Raw genomic sequence first — 26,927 nt, 5'->3', positions numbered from 1 at the left:
CTTTAAATTTAATCCAGGCATTAAGCAAAACTTTAGCCCACACCAACTTATTCCTAATCTACATAACTTAAAACTAGCCCCATCTCTAAAACGTATCCTTCCCCAACCCCTAAGGCAGAGCCTTATACTTGTACTCTTACCAAAAAGCTAAGCCTGTCCTTTACCAATTTTAAGTGTTTTTTTTTCCCATTTTCATTTTTTTCCAGCTCGGCTATTTTTTCAATTTTGGATTTATAGCTTTTGATTTTTCGAACTTATTTTTTTAAAGGTCTTTTTGACTTAATACGGAATACCCATAAGCAGAGTATAATGGGAAAAACCATGCAACAGAGCAATCCCCATCACAGCTTTTTGGTGGCAGCCACTTTTTTCAGGGGAACCTTAACTGCACTTTGAACAGTATATAACGAGTTGGAAACCTTTAAAGTATCTTTAATACTTTTTCTATACTAATTAACCCTAAAGCTGTGATCTCGTTCTTCTAGGAGACAAATTACTCTGTAGATTCTTCTTTTTAAAATTGATTAAGCTAAGGAAAATCTTTGTGACTACTGGTATAGTTACCAGGTTGTCTTTTTGTTAATTTCACAAGGGCATGCTGGTGGCAGTGTATACTTTGTATGCTTACTGTGCAACCTGTCCCATTTTTTTGTCCTATAACATGAATGTGTGTTACTGCGTGTACACACGCACCTTTTACTTTTGCTCCTGAGCACAGACAGGCTTGCACTGACGTGCACACATGGATCTTGCAACCGAGAACCCACAGATTATTGTGCACAATCAGTGGCACACTGGCACAAACATGTGCACCATACCCTAAAGGTATGAGTACCACAATTGAGTGTTCAGAACCACACACCGTATGGTACCAATAATAGGCAATGAAAATACTTTAGTGAAATAATGGATACAGGCTGGATCTAAAGCATTGCATTGAGAAGTACAGCAGGTTATATACAGCAACTACAAATATTAACATTGGTTCCAGTCCTCAAAAGATAACGTAGTGAAACATTTTTTCAACTTATAATACCTCACTTCATAGGAATTGCCCCTTTTAATGAGTTTCTCACCATTACCATTCTACTAACTAATAGAAAATATCTCTCTGATTCCAAGTTGTAAGCCCTTTAGCTGTCACCAAAGTAAAAGTTCTACCACCTTTCAAAGCCATCTGTTTTTCAGCTCTATAAGAGGTAAGAATCTCCCTTACTTTCAGTGTATAGACACATTCTGCTAAAGTGAGCCTTCTAAATTTCCTAGGGTGAAAGCTGTAAATAAATTGTATTTAACCATCTCAGGAAATAATCTATAACCCCAATTTGCACATTGCCATTTGTTATTAATCTTGTTTTTAAATGATTTATCTGCGTGGCTAAGTGCATGCTGGTGAAGGGAGTTAGCATGGGGGCTGCTTGTGCCCCCAGCATAGCCAATCTGTATATCGTCAACTTTGAGCAGAAGTTTATATACACCGAAGTTGCCCCTTTTTACGAAAATATACTATCATGGCACTGATTCATCGATACAAAACAGTTTTTTGGTCTCTGTGCACACTTATTTTTAGAATTTTTTCCGATACTTAATGGTGCTTGGTTTAGCGCTACGTGTTGTCACACGATGCCTATTCGTGTCTTTAATTGAGGCGAATTGTGCGGAGGTTGAATAACTTCCACTAACCGTGCGCTGTAATTCAGCTTGAAACTTTTACTTGTTTCTTCTCCTGTTTTAATTCATTATTTACAAAAGTTCATGACTCCATTTTTTTCTTTAACTTAGAGTTTTATTGATCAGATACTTTTCTTGATTCATTCACGAATATTTCACATTTCATATCCTTGAGTAATCATAATATCCTTACAACTCTGCCCAATGCATTTCGGGTCAGGTCATGTGACCCTTCGTCAGGGGCCTGTGAATAAAGGCAAATACAGGACCATCACCTTCAGTATCATATGAACATAAAACACTTCTAGAATGTACCAACAGTAAAACAATTAATATGCTAATTTAAATCATAAGTATGTCGAAATAACCGATAGATAAGACATGTCCTGTTAGAGTGAGCTGGTGATATGGTGGTCCGAGGCTTAAATAAATAGCGGGTGATGGATGACCTAGATGACTGGTCAGGGATTGTCAAGATCCGAATACGAAGTACTGCAATAGTGCGCATAAGAGGGAAAAACACTTACACAAGTGTGCGGGTCGATTTAAAGTTAAACGTGAAAAGGTGCGCGTGACGCCAAAATCGTGCACAGAAGGTAAAGTGACACTTACGCGAGTCGGTAGAATATCAGCAATTCCACGAGTAGCGGGCGGGTACATCAAGAAAGCTCCCATGGATACCGGGCGGGTAGAGGGAGAACACTCGCGGTAGTGTTTTTAAAGAACGAGCCGGGTTCCGATCACGTGAGCGGGTGTTAGTAAAGGAAGTCGAGGAAAGACTTCTGGTGGAGTTATAAGCAGGATATCGAACATCAAGGGGAGATGTCCAAATAGAAAATAATTCATATGGAAAGGTGGATGATGTGTGCGCTCGAGGAAAAATAATAAAAACATAATAAAAAAACATGAAATACGTAAAGAAGTCCCGTCGTCAGAGTTTACTGAAGGACTTGTGGAAACTGAAAATGGACTAAGAAGAAACTGACAATAGTGGAAAGACGAAAAGTGAAGTGTAGGGTGTGAGGTTAGACATGAATAAGTACAGGAGATAGCTGTTAGTATTCAAAAATGGCTATACATTCCATTATACTATAGTGATAATAGTATGACTGTGAATCAACATTGATATATACATGGTCACAATTGAAAATGCCAGTGGGGCATTTTCTTAGAACATTAGGTTTCAAGAGTTCCCAAACGGGGGTTAGAAAGGTCCTTAATGATGCCTGTTATAGGAAACATGAAAATTCTATCCGGTCATTCATCCCGGATGGTTGTAGGCTGTTTAATTTCTTGATCCAGAAAAATTCGGCTCTCAGCCTTTGTTTTGTGGGGTCCATGTCACTGCGTTGTGGTATAGTCTCCAATACCGTGAATCTCAGTTGGGAGATTTGGTGATTTGCTTCAGCCCAATGATTGGCTATAGTTGATTTTTGGTTATGCAGTCGGATATTTGATTTGTGTTCTGTTATCCGTATTTTGATTTTCCTTTCCGTCTGACCTACATATATCTTGCCACATGGGCATTTGATGGCGTAGATAGTATTAGTAGTGTCACAGGTGCTGTTATGTTTTAGGTCAATTTCATAACCTTGGGTAGGATGTCTGAATTTGTTGCCCACTATAACATTGTTACAGTGGGTGCAGTTGAAGCATTTGCGCATTCCTTTGAATTCAGATTTTTTCATTTGATCAGGAGCGGTGGTTAAGATTTCTTTTAGATTTTTTGATCTTTGGAATGCAAATGTAATGTTTTCATTGTACAGGTCTTTCAAATCTGGTTCCATTTTAATTAAATTCCAGTGAGTTTTGATGATCTTTTTGATTTTCATGGCTTCTGTTGAGTATTTAAGTACACATACTGTTTTTTGTTCTGTTGAGTTCGACTTAGGTATAAAGAGTCTTTCTCTTGGGATAGCTTTAATTCTTTTCATGGATTCATCAAAACTCACTGGAATTTAATTAAAATGGAACCAGATTTGAAAGACCTGTACAATGAAAACATTACATTTGCATTCCAAAGATCAAAAAATCTAAAAGAAATCTTAACCACCGCTCCTGATCAAATGAAAAAATCTGAATTCAAAGGAATGCGCAAATGCTTCAACTGCACCCACTGTAACAATGTTATAGTGGGCAACAAATTCAGACATCCTACCCAAGGTTATGAAATTGACCTAAAACATAACAGCACCTGTGACACTACTAATACTATCTACGCCATCAAATGCCCATGTGGCAAGATATATGTAGGTCAGACGGAAAGGAAAATCAAAATACGGATAACAGAACACAAATCAAATATCCGACTGCATAACCAAAAATCAACTATAGCCAATCATTGGGCTGAAGCAAATCACCAAATCTCCCAACTGAGATTCACGGTATTGGAGACTATACCACAACGCAGTGACATGGACCCCACAAAACAAAGGCTGAGAGACGAATTTTTCTGGATCAAGAAATTAAACAGCCTACAACCATCCGGGATGAATGACCGGATAGAATTTTCATGTTTCCTATAACAGGCATCATTAAGGACCTTTCTAACCCCCGTTTGGGAACTCTTGAAACCTAATGTTCTAAGAAAATGCCCCACTGGCATTTTCAATTGTGACCATGTATATATCAATGTTGATTCACAGTCATACTATTATCACTATAGTATAATGGAATGTATAGCCATTTTTGAATACTAACAGCTATCTCCTGTACTTATTCATGTCTAACCTCACACCCTACACTTCACTTTTCGTCTTTCCACTATTGTCAGTTTCTTCTTAGTCCGTTTTCAGTTTCCACAAGTCCTTCAGTAAACTCTGACGACGGGACTTCTTTACGTATTTCATGTTTTTTTATTATGTTTTTATTATTTTTCCTCGAGCGCACACATCATCCACCTTTCCATATGAATTATTTTCTATTTGGACATCTCCCCTTGATGTTCGATATCCTGCTTATAACTCCACCAGAAGTCTTTCCTCGACTTCCTTTACTAACACCCGCTCACGTGATCGGAACCCGGCTCGTTCTTTAAAAACACTACCGCGAGTGTTCTCCCTCTACCCGCCCGGTATCCATGGGAGCTTTCTTGATGTACCCGCCCGCTACTCGTGGAATTGCTGATATTCTACCGACTCGCGTAAGTGTCACTTTACCTTCTGTGCACGATTTTGGCGTCACGCGCACCTTTTCACGTTTAACTTTAAATCGACCCGCACACTTGTGTAAGTGTTTTTCCCTCTTATGCGCACTATTGCAGTACTTCGTATTCGGATCTTGACAATCCCTGACCAGTCATCTAGGTCATCCATCACCCGCTATTTATTTAAGCCTCGGACCACCATATCACCAGCTCACTCTAACAGGACATGTCTTATCTATCGGTTATTTCGACATACTTATGATTTAAATTAGCATATTAATTGTTTTACTGTTGGTACATTCTAGAAGTGTTTTATGTTCATATGATACTGAAGGTGATGGTCCTGTATTTGCCTTTATTCACAGGCCCCTGACGAAGGGTCACATGACCTGACCCGAAATGCATTGGGCAGAGTTGTAAGGATATTATGATTACTCAAGGATATGAAATGTGAAATATTCGTGAATGAATCAAGAAAAGTATCTGATCAATAAAACTCTAAGTTAAAGAAAAAAATGGAGTCATGAACTTTTGTAAATAATGAATTAAAACAGGAGAAGAAACAAGTAAAAGTTTCAAGCTGAATTACAGCGCACGGTTAGTGGAAGTTATTCAACCTCCGCACAATTCGACTGATTCATCGATGACATCATCTTTGTCTGGGAAGGTGATGAGGTTGACCTGAAGGAATTTTGGATGTTTGGATTGGATCCAACTTTGTGACCAAAATCTTAAATTCACCCCTAAAAAAAGTTGCATTTCTCGATGTCTGGATAGAACAGAGACCACGACATCGCTGTATCCCTCTACACTAAACCCACAGTGAAAAACACACTCCTTTACTACAGCAGCTACCATCCCCTCTGTCAAAAGGACAGGACCCCTTCAGCCAGTTCCTGCGCTTGTGCAGGAACTGCACTAATATCTATGAATGACACACAAGCGGATATCCTTAAAACCAAACTTCTAGCCCGAGGATATCCCCAAAAGACTGGTCCGGGATTCCTATAAGAGAGCTAAATAATTTGATAGAGACTCTATGTTTGTACCCAAACCTGATTCCATGGACAAGAAATTAGTCTGTGTGACTCGCCACTCTAACATGAATCACAAACTACAACAAGGCATCTATTCTGAATGGCACTTGCTCAATCTTCGAGAGGACATTCCGAAACTTCCCAAACCCATTTTTGCCTTCCGGCGAAATAAGAACCTTCGTAACTTCATAGTGAGGGCTAAACCTGATCAAGCTGACTTGTTGCTACAAAAGTCTATAACAGGAGATTCCCCTATCAAAGGCTGTGGCAGGTGCCAGGCGTGCGATAACGCCATTGTTGCCGACCATATCAACATCAGGAACAAATTAATTCATTTGAACCAAATGACGAACTGCAGGACCACAAATGTGGTTTACTGCATTACCTGCCCATGCAATCTTTCCTATGTAGGCGAAACGGGCAGAGAGATCAGAACGTGGATTGGAGAGCATAAATCTAACATCCGTACCTCCAAAACATCTGCCCCTTTGGCCCACCATTGGCTTCAAATGGGACATACGGAAACCAATCTTAAATGGACAGTGTTAGAGAAGATCGCCTCTGTGAAAGGTCGGGACGATAGCAAATTTTGCAAGACCAGGGAAGTGTTTTGGATCTTCTATCTTCATTCCGAGTAGCAAGGATTGAATGAACACACCCCTTGGGAGCAAGCCATCTGATCCCTAATGTTCCTCTGACCTAACTGCCCTCAAGCTTTTTAGTCTTTCTGGACTTCGGTGGCCTTCACCAGAGGGCAGGACTGTGTACGCCATTCACCCATACCCTCTTTTAGGCTCTTTGCCTGTTATAGGGAATTCCCTTCTTCTGGCTCTTCCTATCTTTATTCAGGATCCCTAAAGACCTCGTACAGTCTTGTGTACTGCCTCGTACTGTCCGTCCTATTCCATCACTTAGATTGAGAGCTTAGTGGCACCAATTTTGATAGACTTATGTTGGCTGGTTATCCGGCCATCTACTTAGGTTGGGCTCAACCAAGGTGACCCTGTGCCACCTTGTCTCTTTGCCACTCATTCTTCATGCCATCCTGTGTATTGTCAGAATACACGGCCCCCCTGAATTTTGGCTCCAATCGGCTACGGGCCAATAAATAGCAGGGAGACGTCCACAGTCAATTAATTCCCCCCTTGGAATTTCGGCATAGACTGACTCAGTCACTGCTTTGAATCCCGGGACGCCTGAATCCTGCCGCCGTTCTGGGAGGAGAAACCGGTGTTCCTTCCGTTCTATGGGTGCCCTCCGTTGTGCCTAACCCGCTCGGACTATCGCCTACGGTGGGATGACAACGCCAACCTCCTCTACTTTTGAGGTAAGACTCTTGGCCCCTCGTTCTAGTCTCTATAGCTAGCCCTTAAGGACCTGCCCCTTCGGCTATAGGCATGCTAACTAAGGGAATTGCAAACCCATTTGGGTCCATTAGATTAGAGCATACCTGTCTTTCTCATTTGCATTTCTTTTACGTGTTAAGCCCTCCCGGTATTTTTTATCAGATCCTTACGCTGCTTTGCCAGCTCGGATTACTCCTTCTGCCGAGTGTCTGTTTCTGTCAAAAGGCAGCTTTAACTTTAGCTTCATTTCTGGTATTGGAGTCGCTATTTACCAAATTCTTTTCATTCTTGAACAGAATTTTGACCCTCGGTAAGCTGATTAAAGGCACTGCCATTAGAGAGTGTGCGCTGCTGTTCATCCTTCTCACATCCGGATCCTCATTTTTGTGAGAGACTTGTTTCGCAAGGTAAAGCGCCTGAGTTATTGTTATAGGATTATAACTTGTACCCCTTCGTAGACCAGTGGCCATTTATGTTGTTGTGACCACTTTTTCCATCTACCAGTTCTTTGTGTTGCTTGGTCTCTGTTCTTGCAGATCCCTGTGACTCAGACTGTTTGATCCTGGATGTCTTCTCCCCCTTCCATCGCTTTTCATCAGTGCCTGAGCAATTTCAGTTTTATCCTTTGACTAAAGAGCATCCTTCGAATATCTATCCATCCCTGGATTCTCAGTAAATTAGCTGTACCCATGCTACACTCCTTTAACATCCATTTTTCTACTTATGAGCACTTTGGATCTTGGTTTGATTTTAGTTTTCATTTATTTTCTTGTCAACTATGTATGCCCCTGGATCTAGCCCATGCGAATATTCCTATATCTGTCCAGCTTCATCTAGGGGTATTTTCTAGTTTATTCCCTCTAGTAGTTTGGGATCTATCAGCACAAGTTCCTCTTCCATGCACATTTCTTTTCAGGTGAAGTTTCTTTAGAAACCGTATTTTTATATTTGTACCTGCTCCTAGAGAGAATGTTTCTAATTGTGCTTTATTTTTGCCTTATAGCTATTTCGGAGCTGCTGTACTTGAATATTGTTTATTTTGGATCCAGGCTGTATCTGTAAAATTATCCCCTACTGCCTGGTCCTCCCCACCCCAGTGCTCTTTTTAGATATTCAAGTCACAAGTGCCCTGAGGAAGGTGGTGGCTAATCACTAGCCCAGCACCAAAACGCGGGTTGGCACCGTGCAAGACAGAAACCATTCGGCAACAAACCATTGAGAGCACTCATTACACACACTATTGCCCTAGATTTTCCTTCAGTTTTTGCCTCTTCTATATAGGACTTGTCTTTTGTTTATAATTTGTTCCATTTGACGTGTGTGAGAATGTGGAGTTTACAAATGATTAGACTGTTTGAAATATATGTGTAAGTTTTTGCCTTTTAGGTTCATCTCATTCTGTAGAGCTCTTCCCTGGGGTTATACGAGAATTTACCTATTAATCTAATTATTCTTATCAGCCCTGATTTTTTTGCTGTATATGTTCACTGTATGTATGCTTTGTGTATATTGTCTTCTCACTTGCTCAGAGGTGTATCATTTGAAAACCAAATAATATGTATGTACAATACCTCTAAATAAACATGTTTTTGTACTGTATTCTTGTTTAGATTGAATTTGTTGTGCAATATATGTCTCTTGGATCTAAGCCAATCTCCCTTTTGATATCAATTGGAGGTGAAGGTACGCTCCAGTATTATTCTGTGGCAGGTGACCCCTTCCTCTCTTGTCCTCAAGGGTGGACTTACCTTCACCTTAAGTGCATCCTTGTTGCCAGTGTAGAAAATCCGAAACATTAATAGAGAAATGACGACTTGAAGAAAACTCAATTAGAAATCTAGAGTTACTATTGGGAAGACATCCATCCACAACTTATCGTGATACATTTCTCAGTAAGCTCTTCACTGACTTGTTGGTTTTCTGGATTTAGTTTTTTAAGAGTTTTATATAGACCAAACTTGACCCGAAGATATCAGGTATATCAGTGCGCTCGACATGAACCCATATTTCGTTACAGATGGACACGTTCATTTTTGTTAGGGGGAGATAAAGTGATTTGCCCAGAATCACAAGATGTTGAGCATCCCTGCCAAGTCTTCGACCTGGTTTCCCAGCTTCGAGGTCGACCGCTCTAGCCCTAAGGCTACATACTCTCGATTCAACTGGTACATGGATGTGTAGAACAATCATTATGCTGCGTTCGAGTAAAGAATGATCAGCTTCCAGCTTCCCAGGCTCCCTCGTTTTGTCACCTCACTTTCTCGAGCCTGGAGGTGCATAAAGGTATTTGAGAAGTCCAGCCACGCAGTACCAAGTTTTAAGGAGCCGGGGTGAGCGGACCACAGACCCCAGGCACCTTTGCTTTCCTGCCTCACTTTCTCGCGCCTGGAGGCGCATGAAGGCATTTGAGAGGTCTCGCTGCACAAGACAAAGTTTTAACAAACCGGGGGAGCGGACCACATCCCAAGGCTCCTTTGCTTTCTTGCCTCATTTTCTCATGCCTGGAGGCGCCTTAAGGAATTTGAGAGGTCCCGTTGCGCGGGACAAAGTTTTAACGAGCCGGAAAGAGGGGACCACACCCCCCGACTCCTTCGCTTTCCTACCTCTTTCTCGTGCCTGGAGGCACATAAAGGGATTGAGAGGTCATGGGGGGGGGGGGGGGGGGGGGGGGGGGGCAGTCCTTGCCTGTCATCGCCCGGAAGAGGTTGGACCACCCCTCTTACGTCTGCATTTTGGAGTTCCATCTAACCTACTGTGCGCCTTATAAATATATTTGGGCTCCACTAGTCACCCACAATTGGCCTTTTCTGCCTGGGGACTTGTTTTATTTCCACCCTTTTGAGCTTTATATAACGGAGCCTTTTCCAAGGCATCGTCTTAGTTTGAAGCCCAACCAGGGCCTTATTTGCACCTCTCTTCTTTCTGTCATTTTTTTTCTTCTCCTAAGTGTGGTGGAGGCTCATCGGCTCAATGGGGAACAGGAAGGTTCTGGAGGGGGTAGCTGGGGTTAGTGGAGTGCACAAAGCACATAAGAAATCTAGAAAGATGCAGAACTTTGCCAAGGGAAGTGGTGTCCGTCACCGCATCGACAACCTACTGTCTGAGTGCGGGTCTACTGGTTCCTACTGCTACTGATGTTGTGCCTAAGCCTAAAGCCAATACGGTCTACGCACCAACTGCCAATAAAGGGCGTATATTTAGAAGGACGAACACTGGAAATGTTACTCCGTCCGGGAAGTCCCAGTAATGCTCCAGGACGATTCACAAAGTACATCTATTGATTTATTAACATCTGCCACAGGGCTTCCATGCAGTAAAATATTTTTACGCTTGCTAGACTTACCAGAGACTAACATTGCTACTGAGGATCATGTTGAAAGGGTGGAGGTCAACAAAGCAAGCACTTCTCCGCCTGTTGCTGTAGTCCTAGTTGATTCCGGAGTTATCAACTCTGTATCTGACTTATACAAGGAGATTTGCACCCTGAAATACACAATTGGAACACTAACTGGGCTCATCCATAAGTTATTAGATAGATTTGGGAAATCGATCAGCCAAGATATTGGTCTTATGAGGGAAGCTGTCAGTGGGAAGCAGTTGCCACTGCTGCCACATATAGTTACACATGACGACCCCTTAGCACCATAAATTCTGGTCCTAGTGCCGTGTAGTAGGAAGGATTGGCGTTGCAGTGGGAAGCAGACCAGGCCCAACAGTACATGAGCCTTAACGCAGAAATGCACAATTTCCGCCTAGATAAACAGTGAGGCGTGACATACCACATCACTGGGAAGAACCATTTATTCCCCAGCTGCTCAGCATAAAAAAATGTACATGGTCAATGTTTCTAAATGCACCCATCCTGTAAGATATGAGAATGAGGAGTCACTCAAAATCAAATCCATTAATTGGAATAGGCATGTTAGATCAGGGAGGATATTCTACATGTTCTCTTACTTTAACGTATTTGGAACTGAAATTGCTGCATAGTGAGTTAGAGTTCATTTGCAAGTGATACATGCATACAGTAATACCATCTATATTACTTATATATTCACTATTATGAAAAGCAGATAGTTTCTAATGATAAGTAAGTAAAATGGATTTAACCCCTTTTTAAGATCAGAATCTAACATTATACTAATAAAAACGCTTGCAGCACCTCCTTGATTTTTGATGCCGCGCTGGCCAGTGTTTTAGACTACATGTAGGAAGGATAAGTAGGAGTCCATAGGAAAAGCATTTCCATAAACCCATATAGACTGTTTCTTTGCTGGTCTACGTCACACTGACATCATTTGCCAGAATGAGGCAAGCTAGGGATGACTGTATGGATGATAATCTGTGAAATGCTGGTGGACTCCTGCTAAAATGATAGAACTTCCAGTAATAAATAGCCTACTGAGACAGGGAAAATACCTCACTTGAAAAGTAGTTTACCAGCTATAAACCATTTGATCAGTGTGATTCTAAGATACCTATGCCAGCACTGTCATCTATGTAGCTGATGGCAACCATTTTGCAAACCATAATTTATTAATCTGTTTCTAACACAACAGGGGCACTTCACTAGCTGAACCCATCCATTTTCAAATACTTATGGGCAATTAGGGTTTGTATAGTGTTAGAGATCAACAGACGATATACAGTAAATGGTTGTAATAGCTGTCCAGATACATTTTATGATCATCACATTTTTGACTCTTTGTGCTTAAAAGTTAGAAAACTATTTTTTCAGAAATAGATATGAAAAACAAGACTTACTCCAGATCAATGAAACGTGCCACACTGATGATCTTCTTTGTAGACTCAATATAGCCGGAAAGTCCCATGTGCATCATTGTGGCCCAACAAGCTGCAATGATGCCTCCTGGACGTGAACCAGAAATACTAGGAGAGGCATAGATTCCTCCTTGCCAGTCCGGTGCGACGAAGAACTGGTACTGTCTATACTTCTTGTCACTGTAGAGTATCACTGATGATCCTTTTGGTGCAAAACCATACTGCAAGATATAAAATTGTAAAAAGATAAAAGGTCCGCCCATAGAAATACAAATAAAAAGTATAAACAAACACAAATATGAAAATCCACCTTCAATATCGTGTCTATAGTGCACATTAATTTGACTTTCAAAGCATCTTCTGAACGGTATTGACACATTGTATATTTGCCCACTTCAGTGGAGTGTGGGAGTGAGGGGGGGCGACGCAAGTTTTAGGGTCTGCAGCCTCATCCCGCTCTTACCTGCTGTCTCGGGGTGTCAATAGCAAGCACCCACACCCCCTCTCTCCACTGCGGCCGCCGCGGGCCGCAAATGCAGTCACAGCCATGGGCAGCTAGAGGGCTATCTGCCCCACTGGCCCAGTTGACTCTGCATTAGCTCATTTCACTAACTGAAAAGCTCATTTTGCCAAAAAGGAGTCAGAATATGTAACCCAGGTTACATGTGATATTACACTAGCTTCACTGACCAATATGCTCCTGAAAATAACATGGCAGAGAAATGTATTTAAAACAGAGGGCTTTGCACAAGCTTGTTGGTTAGTAGTAGTAGTAGTAGTTCACAGACACTAAAAGCAACTGGAGAACTTTATTTATCAGGTCAAATTAAAACACTGACTACATGGTGTTCCAGATTTCTGTTCTTTGGAAATATTTGGAAAAATTCATAATTTTAAAAATACCATTGCTTGGTCAAAGTTATTAACTCTTCTGTCAGATGAAACAGTTTTCGGGCTATTATTAGTGGTCTTACAGAGCAAGGAAACACAATTCCATCCCTTCATTGCAACAGAAGATTTCACCTACACCACTTTACAGAAAGCAGGAAACCTATCTTCATCTGCAAAGCGCAGAGTTACCTCATTGGTATTTCCAGAACCAGGCAACTTAAGAATTACATAAAAACCATAGCTCAGACACCATGAGGAAAGAGGTATCACAAAAAGTATCAAGTTAGTCTCAATCTTGCTTCCCTGCTATAGCAAAGCCATATAACAGGGACCTAAAATATGTATTTAAAATTTAAGCAAGAAATCCTTTTTATAGCCATTTGAAAAGTAAGGTTTGGATGCCAACAAACACTACAAAATCATAATAGCACTATTCCAATCCCACCCGAGGGGGTCTATAAAATGTGACGAGTAGGAGAGATGCAACAAATGGTATATCCTAACAAGACAATGACCAGAGATCAGTGAGATATGCATCACTCAAGGTGAACCCATTCCCGCAAGGCTAAAGCTGCCACCATTGAATTGGCACTCAGAATGCCTGTCCTCGATGTCTTTCAGTCCACGAGGCTGGTGCCAGTGCAAAAGTTCACGAAGCACTACTGAGCTGACATCCAGGTCCATTGGAAAGAGCATTTTGCCCACTCGGTATTAACAGGATATTTTAGTGAAAGAGAGTGGAGGAAGCAAGGACTTGCAGTGTCCTGAGCATCTGAGCCTGCTGTTAGCACAGAATCTGATTACGAGATGTGGTGTGACAGTTGATGTTGACATTCCTCTGGGTGACTTGGCGTGCACACAATGACTCTGGTGGGGTCTAGAGAGGCAAGCGTGGATAGGCGCTGTGCTTGACTGTAGGAGGCATGAACATGGATTACTGTTTGGAGAAAGACCAGAGCTGATTGCCCACAGGTGGCTGTGATGCTCATCAACTGTTTTCTATGCTCAGTCCCTGGGATCAAGTAAGCAAAATGGAATCACGTTGGGGTCAGATAAATGGGAGACAAGCATTTAAAAAAAAAAATACTGAGCAGACGGTCATAAGGGTACTTATCACGACACTGAACGAGTTACTTACCTTCGGTAACTCTTTGTCTGACGGATACTCTATCTAACTGCAGGTTCCTCCCCTTTAGAATATCCAACAGGTGTCAGACTGGACCCGCAAGTTTATATAGTAGTGCTACCATCCCAAAAGGGTGAAATGCTCTTTCCAATGGACCTGTATGTCAAGGTAGTAGTGCTTCATGAACATGTGCACTTACACCCACATCATGGCCCGACAGATATCAAGGACAGGCACTCTGAGTGGAAACTCAGTAGTGACCGCCTTAGTCTTCGGGGAATGTGCTCTCAAATCTGGATGCTTCTTTTTGGCCAATATACAGAAGATTTGAATTCAGAGGACTACCTATCTCAACTGACTCCTTTTGAGCACAGCCTTTCTTTTCTTCACCCCAGAAAAAAAGCTGATCATCCACACTGTGGTCCTTGGTACGAGTACTGTAAAAGCTTAAAGGTCTTTGGGGTCTGGTCGACTGAGTCTGTCCCCTTTTCAGGGGCAAGGCAGAGCACAAAATGTTGGAGGGTGATGGATTGCTCAACACGAAAAGGATCTACGGCCTTTGGCAAAAGATTCGCTCTGTTACTTGACACTAGTTTGTCCTGAAAAGTGTTGTAGGGCGGCTGCACCGAGAGAGCCTGGATCTCACTCATACAAGCTGAAGTGATTGTAGTGTGGAAGACAGTTTTGAGAGTCAAAAGACGCATGGATCAGCTATGCATTGGCTCAAAGAGGGTACACATGAGGAACCTTTGGAACAAACTGGGATCCCTTTGTGGCATTACAAACCGTTTGTGAGGGAAAATGTGTGTGTCAAACCTCTAATAAATCACATCACAACAGTTGACAAAGAATTTAGTCCCCAAAAAGAAAAAGCAATAAGGTTGAAAGAGTTAACAAATAACCAATAATAATGTGCAATGCAAGACCTTGGTGACCAATGACAAAACAAACAGTAAAACATCTGAATGTTTGGCCTGCATAATGTCCGTCTGTTTTGCGGACTTCCCCTCCAAGCCAAAACTTGTCCCAGCATCCGGCAACAGCTTTGCAGATGGATGCTTGGCAGCAAGAATGACATCCACAACCTCAGGTTCTAGATCAAAAGTAGTCAAGTACCACTATTCTATCTCTATGCTTGAAGGTGTAGATTGTGCAGGTTTCCTTGCAGAATCCTGCAAAACAAGGGCCTTCTGCAGCGGTAGCCTGATTGGACGATAGATGCTCATGTCCAGATGTCCTGGGTACCACAATCTCCAGGCCTAGGCCAGAGCCACTAGGATGACTTGGGATGGGTTTTCCTAATCTTCGTAACCTGGGCAGGAGGCGCAATAGTGGAAAAGAATACAGGAGTTGTGTGCTCCACTGTAGCTTGAGTTGGTCTCCTAGAGAGAGCGTTCTTGGGAACTCCAAAGCACACACATTTTACACTGGCATTGTTGAAGGTTGCAAAACAATGTGGCCCAGGTTCTCCTCAATGTCAGAAGACGTTCTACATCACCTCTGCCAGCTGAATTTTGCCGCCCTTGCGTTAAAAGATCCCACCATGTGATACACAATCAGGGAAATGACTTAATGGTCCAGCCAACTCCAGAAGCACAGAGACTCTTGGCAGAGGACCCCAATTCTCTCTGCTTGTTGTAGTACCAGATGGCATAGGTATTTTCCATGAGAACCTGCATTAGCCTTCTAATGATGGACTGCAAAAAGGCCTTAAACATCATACAAATGACCTGCAACTCTAACAGATTTATGTGGAACCGAGTTTCTAACAGACACCGCAGATCTCCACCTCTCCCAGATGGCCTCCCCAACCCAGCAGTGACACATCCCTCACCATCATCAGTTCTGGGTGGGGAAAGAAGAGGGGTGTGCCACTGATCAGGTTGCGGTCAAGCAGCCATTGCTGAAGTCTTTTCCAGTATCCTCTGCTACTTGGATGACATCCACCAGGCTCTCTTCGTGGTGGGCTCAGTGGGAGTACAGATCCTACTGGAGAGTTTTGCCGGCTTCAAAAGCCAGTAGTCTAGTTAGGGGAAAACCGGTATCTCGAATTGTCCTGGGTGGCGACCAGTGTCATCACTTTTGTGAACACCCGTGGGCACTGGTAAGGCTGAAGGCGAGCATGGTAAACTGAAAAAAATGCTCCTGGTCAACCTTGAACTGCAGGTAATACCTGTGGGACTGCACGACAACATATGAAAGTAGGCATCCTAGAGGTCCAAGGCTACCATCCAGTTGCCAGGATCCAGGGTAGACAGAACTTGGGAAAGCTGGCACCCTCTCGATGGCCACTTTGAACAGAAGAGCCTGCACCTCTGGAGGTAAAAAGAATAAATGCTCCTCGGAGAGCCACGATTATGTGAGCAGAAGCTGCAGGAGGCTAGAAAGAATCAGGAGGGCCTATCCCTGGTATAATATCTGAAGGACCCATGTTTTCGGATAAGAAGGACTGCCAATCTGGGAGAAAATGTTAAATCCCGCCTCCCACAGGATACTTGTGTTCTGTTAACAGGAAATGAAAGTTACTTGGAGGCTGATGCCGCAGGTGAGGGGGACTGAGAAGACTGTGCCCCTGGAGACCTACACATTATCTATCTGCCACCAGCCATGAAAAGACTGAGGTGACTGCAGCCGGATTGGGGTGCCTTGGAGCCATCTATTCACCAAACCTCTGGAAATGCCCCAACAGACCAAAAAAAGTTTGGTTTGAATGCCTAAATAGTGCACCGTGGCCTGGCCTTCCTTTGAGTATGCCAGGGCGGAATGAGCTTTTTTGCCAAAAAGGTGTGATCTATTAAAAGGTATACAGTATCAAAAAGTGTGGTCTTGGCAGTGGAACAATTAATCTAAACAAAGATCATAGCAGCACAAATCAAAATAAACAACACAAGTAAGTATGTGGTTGATATACACTATTCAAAAATATTTTTGGATTAACCAAGTAATATCTGGAACAAAACAGATTATAGTATTCCACAGATATGCACTTTGTATCTGCACAGTTATACAAAAGTGTAATAATATTCACAGTGCTCTCGGTGGTAAGAAAATAGAGGGGTGGAAATAGAGTGTATTAGTGTGGGAGAGGGGACATGAAAAGAAGTGAAATAAGTACATCAATATAAATTCCTATGTACATTTCCATACATGATAGAACTGTTCCAAAAACAGTACATGACTCCAATGGAACCAAAGCTTAGTCATATGTTGTGTCCCTAGAGTCTGTACTAAGATTGTAGTTGAACTTTTGACACCTAGATTCAGGATAGTTATGGTCCTTGAGGTCGGGTCTTCATCAGGACTGTACGAGCACGTATGTAGAGGTAACGGAGGACCAATCCGCCGTATTCAATGGGAAAATGGGGCTTCAATAACGCTCTCCTTTTGGGTTGACAGACTCGAAGAGCGATCACCAACAGGGGACTCGAAACAATCAGAGTCACAATTATGGAGAAATAACTGCAGCTTGTTCTGCTTACAGTCAGAATGATCCAATCAACAGCACCTCGGAGAATCGTATCGCTTCAAGGTAGGTATTAACCAGATATTACATGGTTAATACAAAATGATTTTTGAATAGTGGATATCACCCACATACTTACTTGTGTTGTTTCTTTTTATTTGTGCAGCTATGATCTTTGTTTAAATTAATTGTTCCACTGCCAAGACCACACTTTTTTATACTGTAACTAACTGACCCTGGTCAGGTAGTATATATGGGTCAAACCCCTTTGTATACAACACTATTAAAAGGTATATTCATGAGGGATGACTGCACGACTCCAGAAAAGCTGTGGCCACTAATGGCAATGAAGCACCATACTAGTGTTGACTGCTCACCCCAAGCAGTCAGCAGTATTCAGGCCAGCTCGAATGATAATTGGCCGAATCCTGAATGGTTTGAGCCAAAGAGGCACTGAATGGTTTGAGCCAAAGAGTCTGTGAACTCTCCCAGGACCACCATTAAGAGTGTGCTGGCCCAGTCCCAGAGGACATGTGTAGACTGGTCAAGTAGACAACTGGCACTAATTGACTTCAATGCTAGGCAGGATGAAGAGAACCTCCTATTTCTAAATGCCCAATCCCTTTCTGGTGGGGTTGTGGGGAATGAATTAGGATTCACCTTGCTGATGGAAGCTTAGACCACCATACTCTCATGTGTAAGAAACGGAATAAGAAAATCAGGGTTGCTGGGCACCAATCTATGGCCTCTGGCCACTTGTTTGTTAACTGGTAGGCAAAAGCAAGGTTTAAACCAAATGCCCCAAAGGGCAATAATAAGAGCTTCACTGAACAATAGTAGGAGCTAATAAAAAGTCCAAGCTTGAGAAACTTCAGTAAGCACATTTGTTTTAACTTCAACAAAAAGGAGTTAAGTCCAGGACCTCAGAAGCTCATCTGATAACTAGGGCAAAGAAAGCACTCTCTTCCGTAGGTGGAACGAGAGGGAACCCTGTATCAGGGTCAGTATCATGCCCACTGGCTTCCTACAAATCCTTATCTAGACTGTTTTCAATATAACATGGGTGTAAATTATTCCCATCATCCCCAAGTGGCGGCTTACTCTGGTCAAAGTTGGAACCAAAAAGCTGGTGGAGCAACTGAGGTAGGCCCCTTGGTATCAGAAGGGTTTTGTGCGACTCAGATTGAACTGGGAGTGCTGGAGTGGAGTTAGAACATGGCCTTAGGTTAGGGTCAAGATTGATTTGACTCAGAGTCAGACACCAGGATCGACAAGGGATCCACTTCCGGTGCCAGTGGCATCGGGACTGACATTGACCTAGAAGGAACAGGTGCGGGTCTTGGAACTAGAATGGATGGCCGCACTGGAGTTGGAGCTAAACTCGAGATGGGCTCTAGGGACCTGGATGCATTGAAGATGTATCCACCACCTGTATACTAACTAGAGGCCCCTGCAGATCATTTAGGACAAAATGCTCACCATCAGGAGCGGAAAAAGGGCAAACAAATCCACAGCATGTTCTCCCTAAAGACCTTAACTGGTGCAGCATCGCCAATGGCCCAGAAACCTGGGGAGCACCAGGATCACCTGCGCGGTCGACTTCTTAATCGGGGATCAGTAGCGAGACAGAGTAGCATCTTCCTCCACTCCCAACTTCTCTTTAGCTACAGAATGCTGAGACGTTGTTGATTCTTGCTCGTCTTCTTGTTTTTCCGCTTCAACTTGGATTTGGACTTACGACCTCTACCATGAAAAGGACCGGTCATGGCATTGGCCTTAAGAATGGGAACAGGTCCGTTCCCAAGACTAAGAGTGGAATTTTGTGGCTTCTTTTAATGTTCGGCGACGCTTCAATTCATAGTCTTCAATCTCCTTCATGTGCATGCGACACATTCCTCAGACAACTTGGGAGTTATGCCGAAACCCAAATACCAGAGGAACACCTCAGGTGAAACCATCATCCGGCATCTGTTTACAGTCCCGCCATGGGTTAAACTCTGATTTTTAGATGTGGACATCTACTCTTGCACACTGGAATTCAGACAGAAAATCTCAGAAACCGATGGACAATGTGTGGCTCTGGATCCGAATTTGAAGTGGCAGAAAGAAGGGGGCCAACGTTGACGTACAAGCTTTGAACTTCTATTTTACTTCAATGGTGGAACTAAGTCCATGCGGAGCCACAAGGTGCCACCAAGCTCCCAAAGGAGCTCTTTTATGAAAACATCCCCCTACAGATGGTTTAAGGGCGCTTTGCACATCTCAAAACAGGTGAAATGCATTCTACAACCAGCTGTCAAGTTTTGATAAGCATATTGGCCCATTCTCCAGAGGTAGGGAATATGATTATCACCTATTGTCAACAAAAGCACATGAATCTTTCGGTCTCACTTTGGGCATGTGGTGGCCCACCATTAAAGATTTCAAACACAAAGTGCAGATCTGATGATGCAATTTAAGGTTTGTTTGTTTATTTGTTTGCTATCTTGCCAAAAACGCAACACAAACAATGCACTGATATACAATAAAATGTAAAAAACAAAATACTCCTTAAAAACTTCATTCATCATAAATGAATTCCATTGAACTAATAAACAAACATCTATAATACACCAATCATACATATGTGTTAAACCCGGCATCCTTGGCGTGGGTTTCCCCTGTATTTCTGCCTATGCCTCATGTATTTGTTACTGTGTGTTGGGCTTCGTTTTTGCTGGTATAGATGCTTTGGGCACTTTGCTACTACTGTTCAGTGCCAAAGTGAAAGCGCTCCTTCTGTTAATTGTTGTCATGGATTAGTGTTTACATAATTGGCTCATTTGATTTACTACCAAGTCCCTCATACAGTGCACTGAGTGTGCCCTGGGCCAGTAAATCAAATGCTGTTAGTGGACATGCAGCACTGATTGTGCCACCCACACAAGCAGCCTTGCAAAAGGTTCTCGGACCTGCCATTGCAGTGTCTGTGTGCAGTTTAGTACTGCCATGTCGATCTGGCAAGTGCACCCACTTGCCAAGCCCTAACCTTCCCTTTTATTACATGCGAGTCACCCCTAAGGTAGGCACAAGGTACCCCTGTGGGCAGGGTTCAGTGCATGTGATATGTAGGACATATCCTGATGTGCGTGACATGTCCGGATAGTGAAATATTGCCCATTTCGTTTTCCCTATTGAAAGGCTATCTATCCCATAAGATAGAATAGGGAGTTTACTTATACCAACTGATAAGTGTAACTGCCAATGGAAACGAGATAGGCAAGTGGAGTTTGGTATGCCTGAACTTGAGAATATAAAGACATATCTTTTAGTAAGATTGATTTTTAAGTCTCGCCTAGCGTTGCAGCGCATGAGCTGCTCGCTTTGCGAGGCATGCAGTATACAATATAGTGGGGGAAAGCTCCGCCCAATTTTCGGCCATATTTTTGATTGGCTTCCATCATAAATGCTACATTTTGATTGTTTTTTGGCTTGTTAGTCCCTCCTCCTTACGGCCATGTTGTCATGTATATCCTTCCCTGGCTATTAACCCCTTTATCCAAAACTAATTTTGGCCCTGTCCCCCCGGTCCCCCCCCCCCTCCGCAGTCTGTGACTCCCCACACCGCCCACTCCTATTCGTGCCTTCTTGAACCCCGCCCTCCCATTTCCAATGCAATAGGTCTTGCATAATGACTAGTCCTATTGCATTAAGAAATGCTGGTTTGTCTTGGGATTGGCTGGATGATCGCATTCTTTTTCGGTCTTGTGCGCTACTGACTCTGCCCTCGAAATGACAACGGTGTTGTTGCTTAGTGTTTTGGGGTGGCTGGTACCTATACACTATTTATGTTGGGTACATCTACACTTTTACCACTGCACTTTATTCCTCAATGGGTAATTGCTACTTCCTTCACCATTGATTCTGGATGGGGCATCGGCTGGCGCCCTGCCCTTCGAACAGATTTACTTTCTTTTCTTTTTCTTCTTTTTTTGGACATTGGTTTATTTGTGCATGGATGCAGTTTCCCTGACTGTTAATATAATTTATGGTTCAGTTCCTCGTTTTTGTTTTCATTTTATAATAAATGCCCTTTTTGTTACATCCATGCCAGTGTCTTTTTTATAGTATAATATGGCGGCCACGGGAGAGATACTTCTCGGGCGTAGTTACACGACTATGATCATGTGATGGAGGTCAGGACGCATCATGGCACAACACCGCCTTCCTCAAACCGCTATGGATGTGGCGCACGGTATAAACTTTGGATCCGGCATACTTGGATTTGTCGGGACACATACGACTGGTAAGCACATTTGTTTTTCTTGTGATACCAGTACTATATGGGCATACATTGTGAACTAAAAGCACCTCTACCTCTGCATATCTGGTGCTGTCAAATCCATTTACTGAATATGACATTCATAGCGTATTTACCGTAGAAGCACTATGCGTAAATGTAATATGTGCCATCTTGTATATCGTTGTGTATAGAACCACAAACGTGCGCTATTTTTTTAACATTAACACGTTTTTTTCCGGCTGCAAATGTTTATGGCGTAAATGAACATAGTACTACAGCGTGAGCAAGTCGCACCCAGTTGGCCATTATTTTACGTGCTTGTGCTCTTGTTTTGTAACTACTTCTAATCTTGTGCATTAGCCATAGTTCATCATAAGGGGGCCGATATAACAACTTCGTGTGCTGCAGATTTTTAAAACCTCCGCTGGATCCATGTCTCAGTGACAGCCCTTGCAATCCTCTCTCCTAGTTTGTGCTGTACTGTGGCAGCCCGATACAAATGTTTACAGGGCTTTGAAGAAAAGTGCGCTTTATTACACAAACATGTATGAAAACCATTATATTCTATCTTCTGAAGTATTGCTAAATCAGTTCATTGCTCCGATGTTCCCAACGCTTCCTTCTGCATATTGGTATCTTATGGAAAGCGTGCAAGTTTTGGATACATGCGAAAAGACCCAATTCAGACGGGAGACTGTTGATCTTCAAACCCCAAAAGTTATTTATTTTGGATGCCCACCTCCAAATTCAAATTGCCTCTGCTTCAGTAGAAGTCAGTGGGGGAATTGCATTCTCCCAATTTGTTATCCTACTTTTCTCTACTGAAATATTCGTATGTTTGGTTTTGTGTGCAACTTCTGCAATTTGTTCCGCTCTTAATGCACACTATTACTTGGACGCTTATATTAACAGCTGGAAACATATAGGGGAATTTCAGTTGCTTTAAGCTGAGCTTTAGGGAACAGTAACTCCATGATCATAGTGTGAATGAATTTAGAGGTTGAGTTATGCAAACATTGTAAATAAGATTCAACAAATGCTAAGCAGGTGTTTTTGGTTATCCTTAAATTTTGACTCTACTAATTAGAGAAGCAAAGTGGGATCAAGTTGGATGACTTTGGTTGCCTTGCTTGCCTGGCTATTCCCTCACCGTCCCGCTGATTAGGAGCGGCGAACGGCTATCTTGTGTTTAATCTTTTTTTAATCTTCACCCCACCCCGAACCCTGACTCCTCCCCCATCGCGTCATTGCCTATATTGACGCCCCTTATGCGTCAGCGCAGTGGACGAGCGCAGCGGGCGCGACGTAGGCGCGCCGGAGTTGCGCCAGAGTTAAGCCCGTCTGCGCCCGTCCGCGGCCGGCCGGGGCTAGGGGCCATCACCCCTGGCTCCCGCATTCAATATTCACCCGCGGCTTTGCTCCGCTTGCGGGGCCATTGGTCCCTGGATCCTTGTATTATCCATTGGACTGCACTGCTGGGCTGTAACTCCCCCTGTCACGCCTGTCCATCTGGGTGCCCGCCCTCTCACACACCATCTCCGTCCCCCGCCCCACTTATCACCGGTGACTCACATTCCCCCCCATTATCTATCATATTACTCAACACTAGATCTGCTGTTAAACATCACCATGAACTTTTTACTCTCTTAGATACTGACAAACCCGACCTTCTACTGCTTACAGAAACTTGGTTTACTGAAGCCTCCCTCCCTTCCCGCCTGGCTACCCTTCCCTCGACTTATTATGCCATCCGCGCCGACCGCCCCGGCGGGAAAACGGGCGGAGGCGTAGCTCTTATCGCCCGCTCTGATCTCCAGTTTCAAGTCCTCCCTTCTCCCTCCCTGGTCGGAATCGACTATTTGGTGGTCCGCTCTTCCTCCCTTTCCCCCCATCTAGCCATAGTGCTCGTTTATCGCCCTCCTCAACTAACTCCTTCTTTTCTCCCGGCCTTTCAAGACTTACTTGGCACCCTGTTGGTCAATTATGCCTCGGCTTTAGTCCTCGGGGACTTTAATTATTGGCCTTCGGACCCTAAGGAGTGTGTGTCATCTAAGGAATTTTCAGAAACCCTTCTTTCCCTCAATTTTGTTTCTTTTGTCCACTCCCCTACTCACATTCACGGGCACATCCTGGACCAGGTCTGGTCTCTTAACTGTACCCTCTCCACGCTGGTTGTTGCCCCCTGCACTTGGTCCGATCATTTTATTATTTCGTTCTCTCTCAGTCTCTTAGTGGCTAAGACCCCTATGTACATCAAAAACTCCTGGGCCCGCAACTGGGGTAAGGTTAACCTGCCTGATCTCTCGACCGCACTCCTGGCCTACCTTCCCCCCCTATCGGGACTAGATTCCGCAGCCCAAGCCTCAGCCATTGACTCATGGCTCACGGAGGGAAGCGACCGTTTAGCTCCTCTCCGACGTACCTCGATTAGGCGCCCTAAAGACGCCAATCGGTGGTTTAACACCGAGCTGAAGGAATTGAAGCTCACCGTTCGAAGGGCTGAACGCAAGTGGAGACTGGATTACTCCTCGAGTACCAGGACCCGCTACGTTCACCTCCTGGGGACCTACAAGCAGAAAATCATTGAGGCCAAGAAAGCATATTTCTCGGCGAAAATCCTATCGGCCGAGAATCAACCAAAGGAGATCTTTGCCATCACCCATGATCTGGCGTTCTCGGACCGGACCACTCTTAAGCCCCCCCCCTCCCAGAAACTTTGCGATTCATTGAATTTTTATTTTGTCGATAAAATTACGACAATTAAATCCAACATCCCTCCCCCTTCTCCCTCTTTTGTTGACCCCATCCTTCACCTGTCCTCAGCTACTTTTAATTCCTTTCCTCCACTTTCGGAAGATCTTTTTTTGTCCCTTCTCCCTAAAATTAAGTCCGGTTCCCCATCTGATATATGCCCGGCTCATATTCTACGGCAGATTTACACTGTCTGCTCATCGCCCCCTCTGGGCTTCCTTAACGATTCACTAGCCCGAGGGGTTGTTACCCCTTCGCTAAAAGCCGCTTCCATCGTTCCCATTTTGAAGAAGCCGGGAGCCGACCCTTCTGTGATGGCTAACTATCGCCCCATCTCCCTTCTCCCTTTTTTGGCGAAGGTGCTGGAGCGGCATGTGACATCTGCACTCAGCGCCTTCGCCGAGGAGAACGGGAGGTTGGCCCCTTGTCAGGCGGGATTTCGGCCAAGGCACTCAACTGAGTCAGTGGTGGTGTCAGTATCAGACACCCTCAGAGAGGGTATGGACGCCGGTAGATCTCAGGCGCTGGTCCTTCTCGACTTGTCCGCCGCTTTTGACACGGTGGATCATTCCATCTTGCTTTCCTGTGTCAAGGCGGCGGGCATAGGAGGATCAGCCCTTATCTGGCTCTCGTCCTTTCTGAGGGACCGGACCCAGGCGGTTCATCTTGGGGAGTTTTCAGCTACCCCCTGCCAGGTCCAGTGCGGCGTTCCTCAGGGTTCTTCTCTCTCTCCTTTACTCTTTAATCTTTACATCGCTCCGCTCATCTTTTCTCTACAGCACCTGGAGGTCTCGGTATTTAATTATGCCGATGACCTCAAGCTCATCTTTAATCTTTCTTCTACTCCTGACTCTATCTCTAATTTCCAATCTACTTTATCTTTCATCAGGGACTGGATGAACCTCAACCACCTGAAACTCAATCCCGATAAAACGGAACTTGTGGTGACGGGTGGTTGTTCCAGTCCCTGGAATTCTCTTTTCTGGCCCCCCTCTTTTGGTTCTCCTCCTACTCCGGTCTCCTCTGTTAAGACTCTTGGTATTAAGCTCAACAATCAACTCACTATGCACTCCCAGATTGGTTCTGTGGTTTCTTCTTGCTTTCTTACTCTCCGCACCATTCGCTCTATTTCCCGTTTCTTTTCCTTCCCTGCACTCAAGCTCATTATGTCCGCACTGGTCCTGTCCCGCCTGGACTACGGGAACATTCTGTATAATGGCATCCCTCAGTACAGCCTCCGTAAATTGCAATTAGTGCAAAACCAGGCTGCTCGTCTTGCCTTTGGTCTCCCTAAATTCCACCACTCCTCCCCCCTCCTGAAAACTCTTCACTGGCTCCCGGTGCGGGAGCGTGCCCTGTTTAAACTAGGCTGCATGGTGTTCCAGGCCAGGACTGGCCTGGCCCCCCTATTTATATCATCGGCCATCAAGGCTTATGTCCCTGGCAGAGACCTCCGTTCCTCGGCCCAACTCCTCCTAGATGTGCCCCGTTACCGGAAAAAAAAACAGGGTGGCTCAAAATTTTCCATTCTTGCCCCCATGTTTTGGAATTCTCTCCCTTTTTATCTTAGGTCTCTCACTGATTATTCCGCCTTCCGCAAAGCTTTGAAGACCTTTTTATTCCCTCAGGCTCTTCCCTAGTTTATCGTTTATTCTCCAGCCCTGTCTCAGTGACTGTCCTCGCTCAGTGGGCGGTCTTCTACTTTAGCGCCAAGAAACCGTTCAGGTGTATGTTGCGCTCAATAAATATTTTAAACTTAAACTTAAACTTTGGTTTAGCATGATACAAGATGGGGCGAAAATTTCTTCCACCAAGAGTGTAAATGTATTGTAGTGCACATCTGTTTGTAGAGATCTTGGCACTGAAGTGAGTGGTGTAGAGACAGCAGTACCTTTAGAAATTCCACAAGCCCTTTGATAGCAGAGGGCTGCTTATTAACCCCTTCACTGCGGCGCTATACCGCCGCAGTGCTAAGGGGGCGGGCGGAAATGCGGCGGGCGCATGCTGGTGACGGAACGGCTCCGTCACCAGCATCGGTTGCGCTGTGCTTATGACGGAGCGGTTCCGTCATGGCCCCGCCCGCTCATAAGTGTGTCAGTGTGGCCGCCATAAGTGTGGCAGGGTATGCTCAGACGTGAGTCCCTTGCTCACTTTGCCACTGGATTCAAGCAAGCCGGGCTGAAGACGGCTGGAATGCCAGAAACCGGTCCTCGGAAGCTTGTTTCCGGTCCAGGGAAGACATGGCTTGGCAGTTCGGGCTGGACTGTTCCCATGAGGAACAGGGCCAGACTGATTTGCATATAGCCATGTCTGAACTGGGGTGGCAGAGTGGGCTAAAGAACGGTGATGGATTAAACTCAGATCTTTTGACCGGGTGTGAGTGTTTGATTGATTCAGATGATCCGTCCATCAACATCCCCTTTTGTACCGCAA

General features: G+C 44.0%; 1 protein-coding gene across 4 annotated transcripts in view; it reads right to left on the bottom strand.

Moving 5' to 3' along the window:
* SGPL1 (sphingosine-1-phosphate lyase 1) overlaps positions 1-26,927 on the bottom strand; it is a 490,430-nt gene that overhangs the window by 156,507 nt on the left and 306,996 nt on the right. For all 4 annotated transcript variants that reach the window (XR_015295917.1, XR_015295918.1, XR_015295919.1 and 1 more), the window contains exon 11: positions 11,964-12,202. Coding sequence is in view for 1 of the 4 variants with exons in the window: in XM_086922046.1 (XP_086778172.1) it covers positions 11,964-12,202 (239 nt within the window). In the remaining 3 variants the exon portion in view is untranslated. The remainder of the gene's footprint in view (positions 1-11,963; positions 12,203-26,927) is intronic.

Source organism: Lissotriton vulgaris, chromosome 5, assembly GCF_964263255.1.
Source record: "Lissotriton vulgaris chromosome 5, aLisVul1.2, whole genome shotgun sequence".
In the NCBI taxonomy this organism is placed as follows: Eukaryota; Metazoa; Chordata; class Amphibia; order Caudata; family Salamandridae; genus Lissotriton; species Lissotriton vulgaris.
This window is presented reverse-complemented; position numbering and strand designations above follow the sequence as displayed.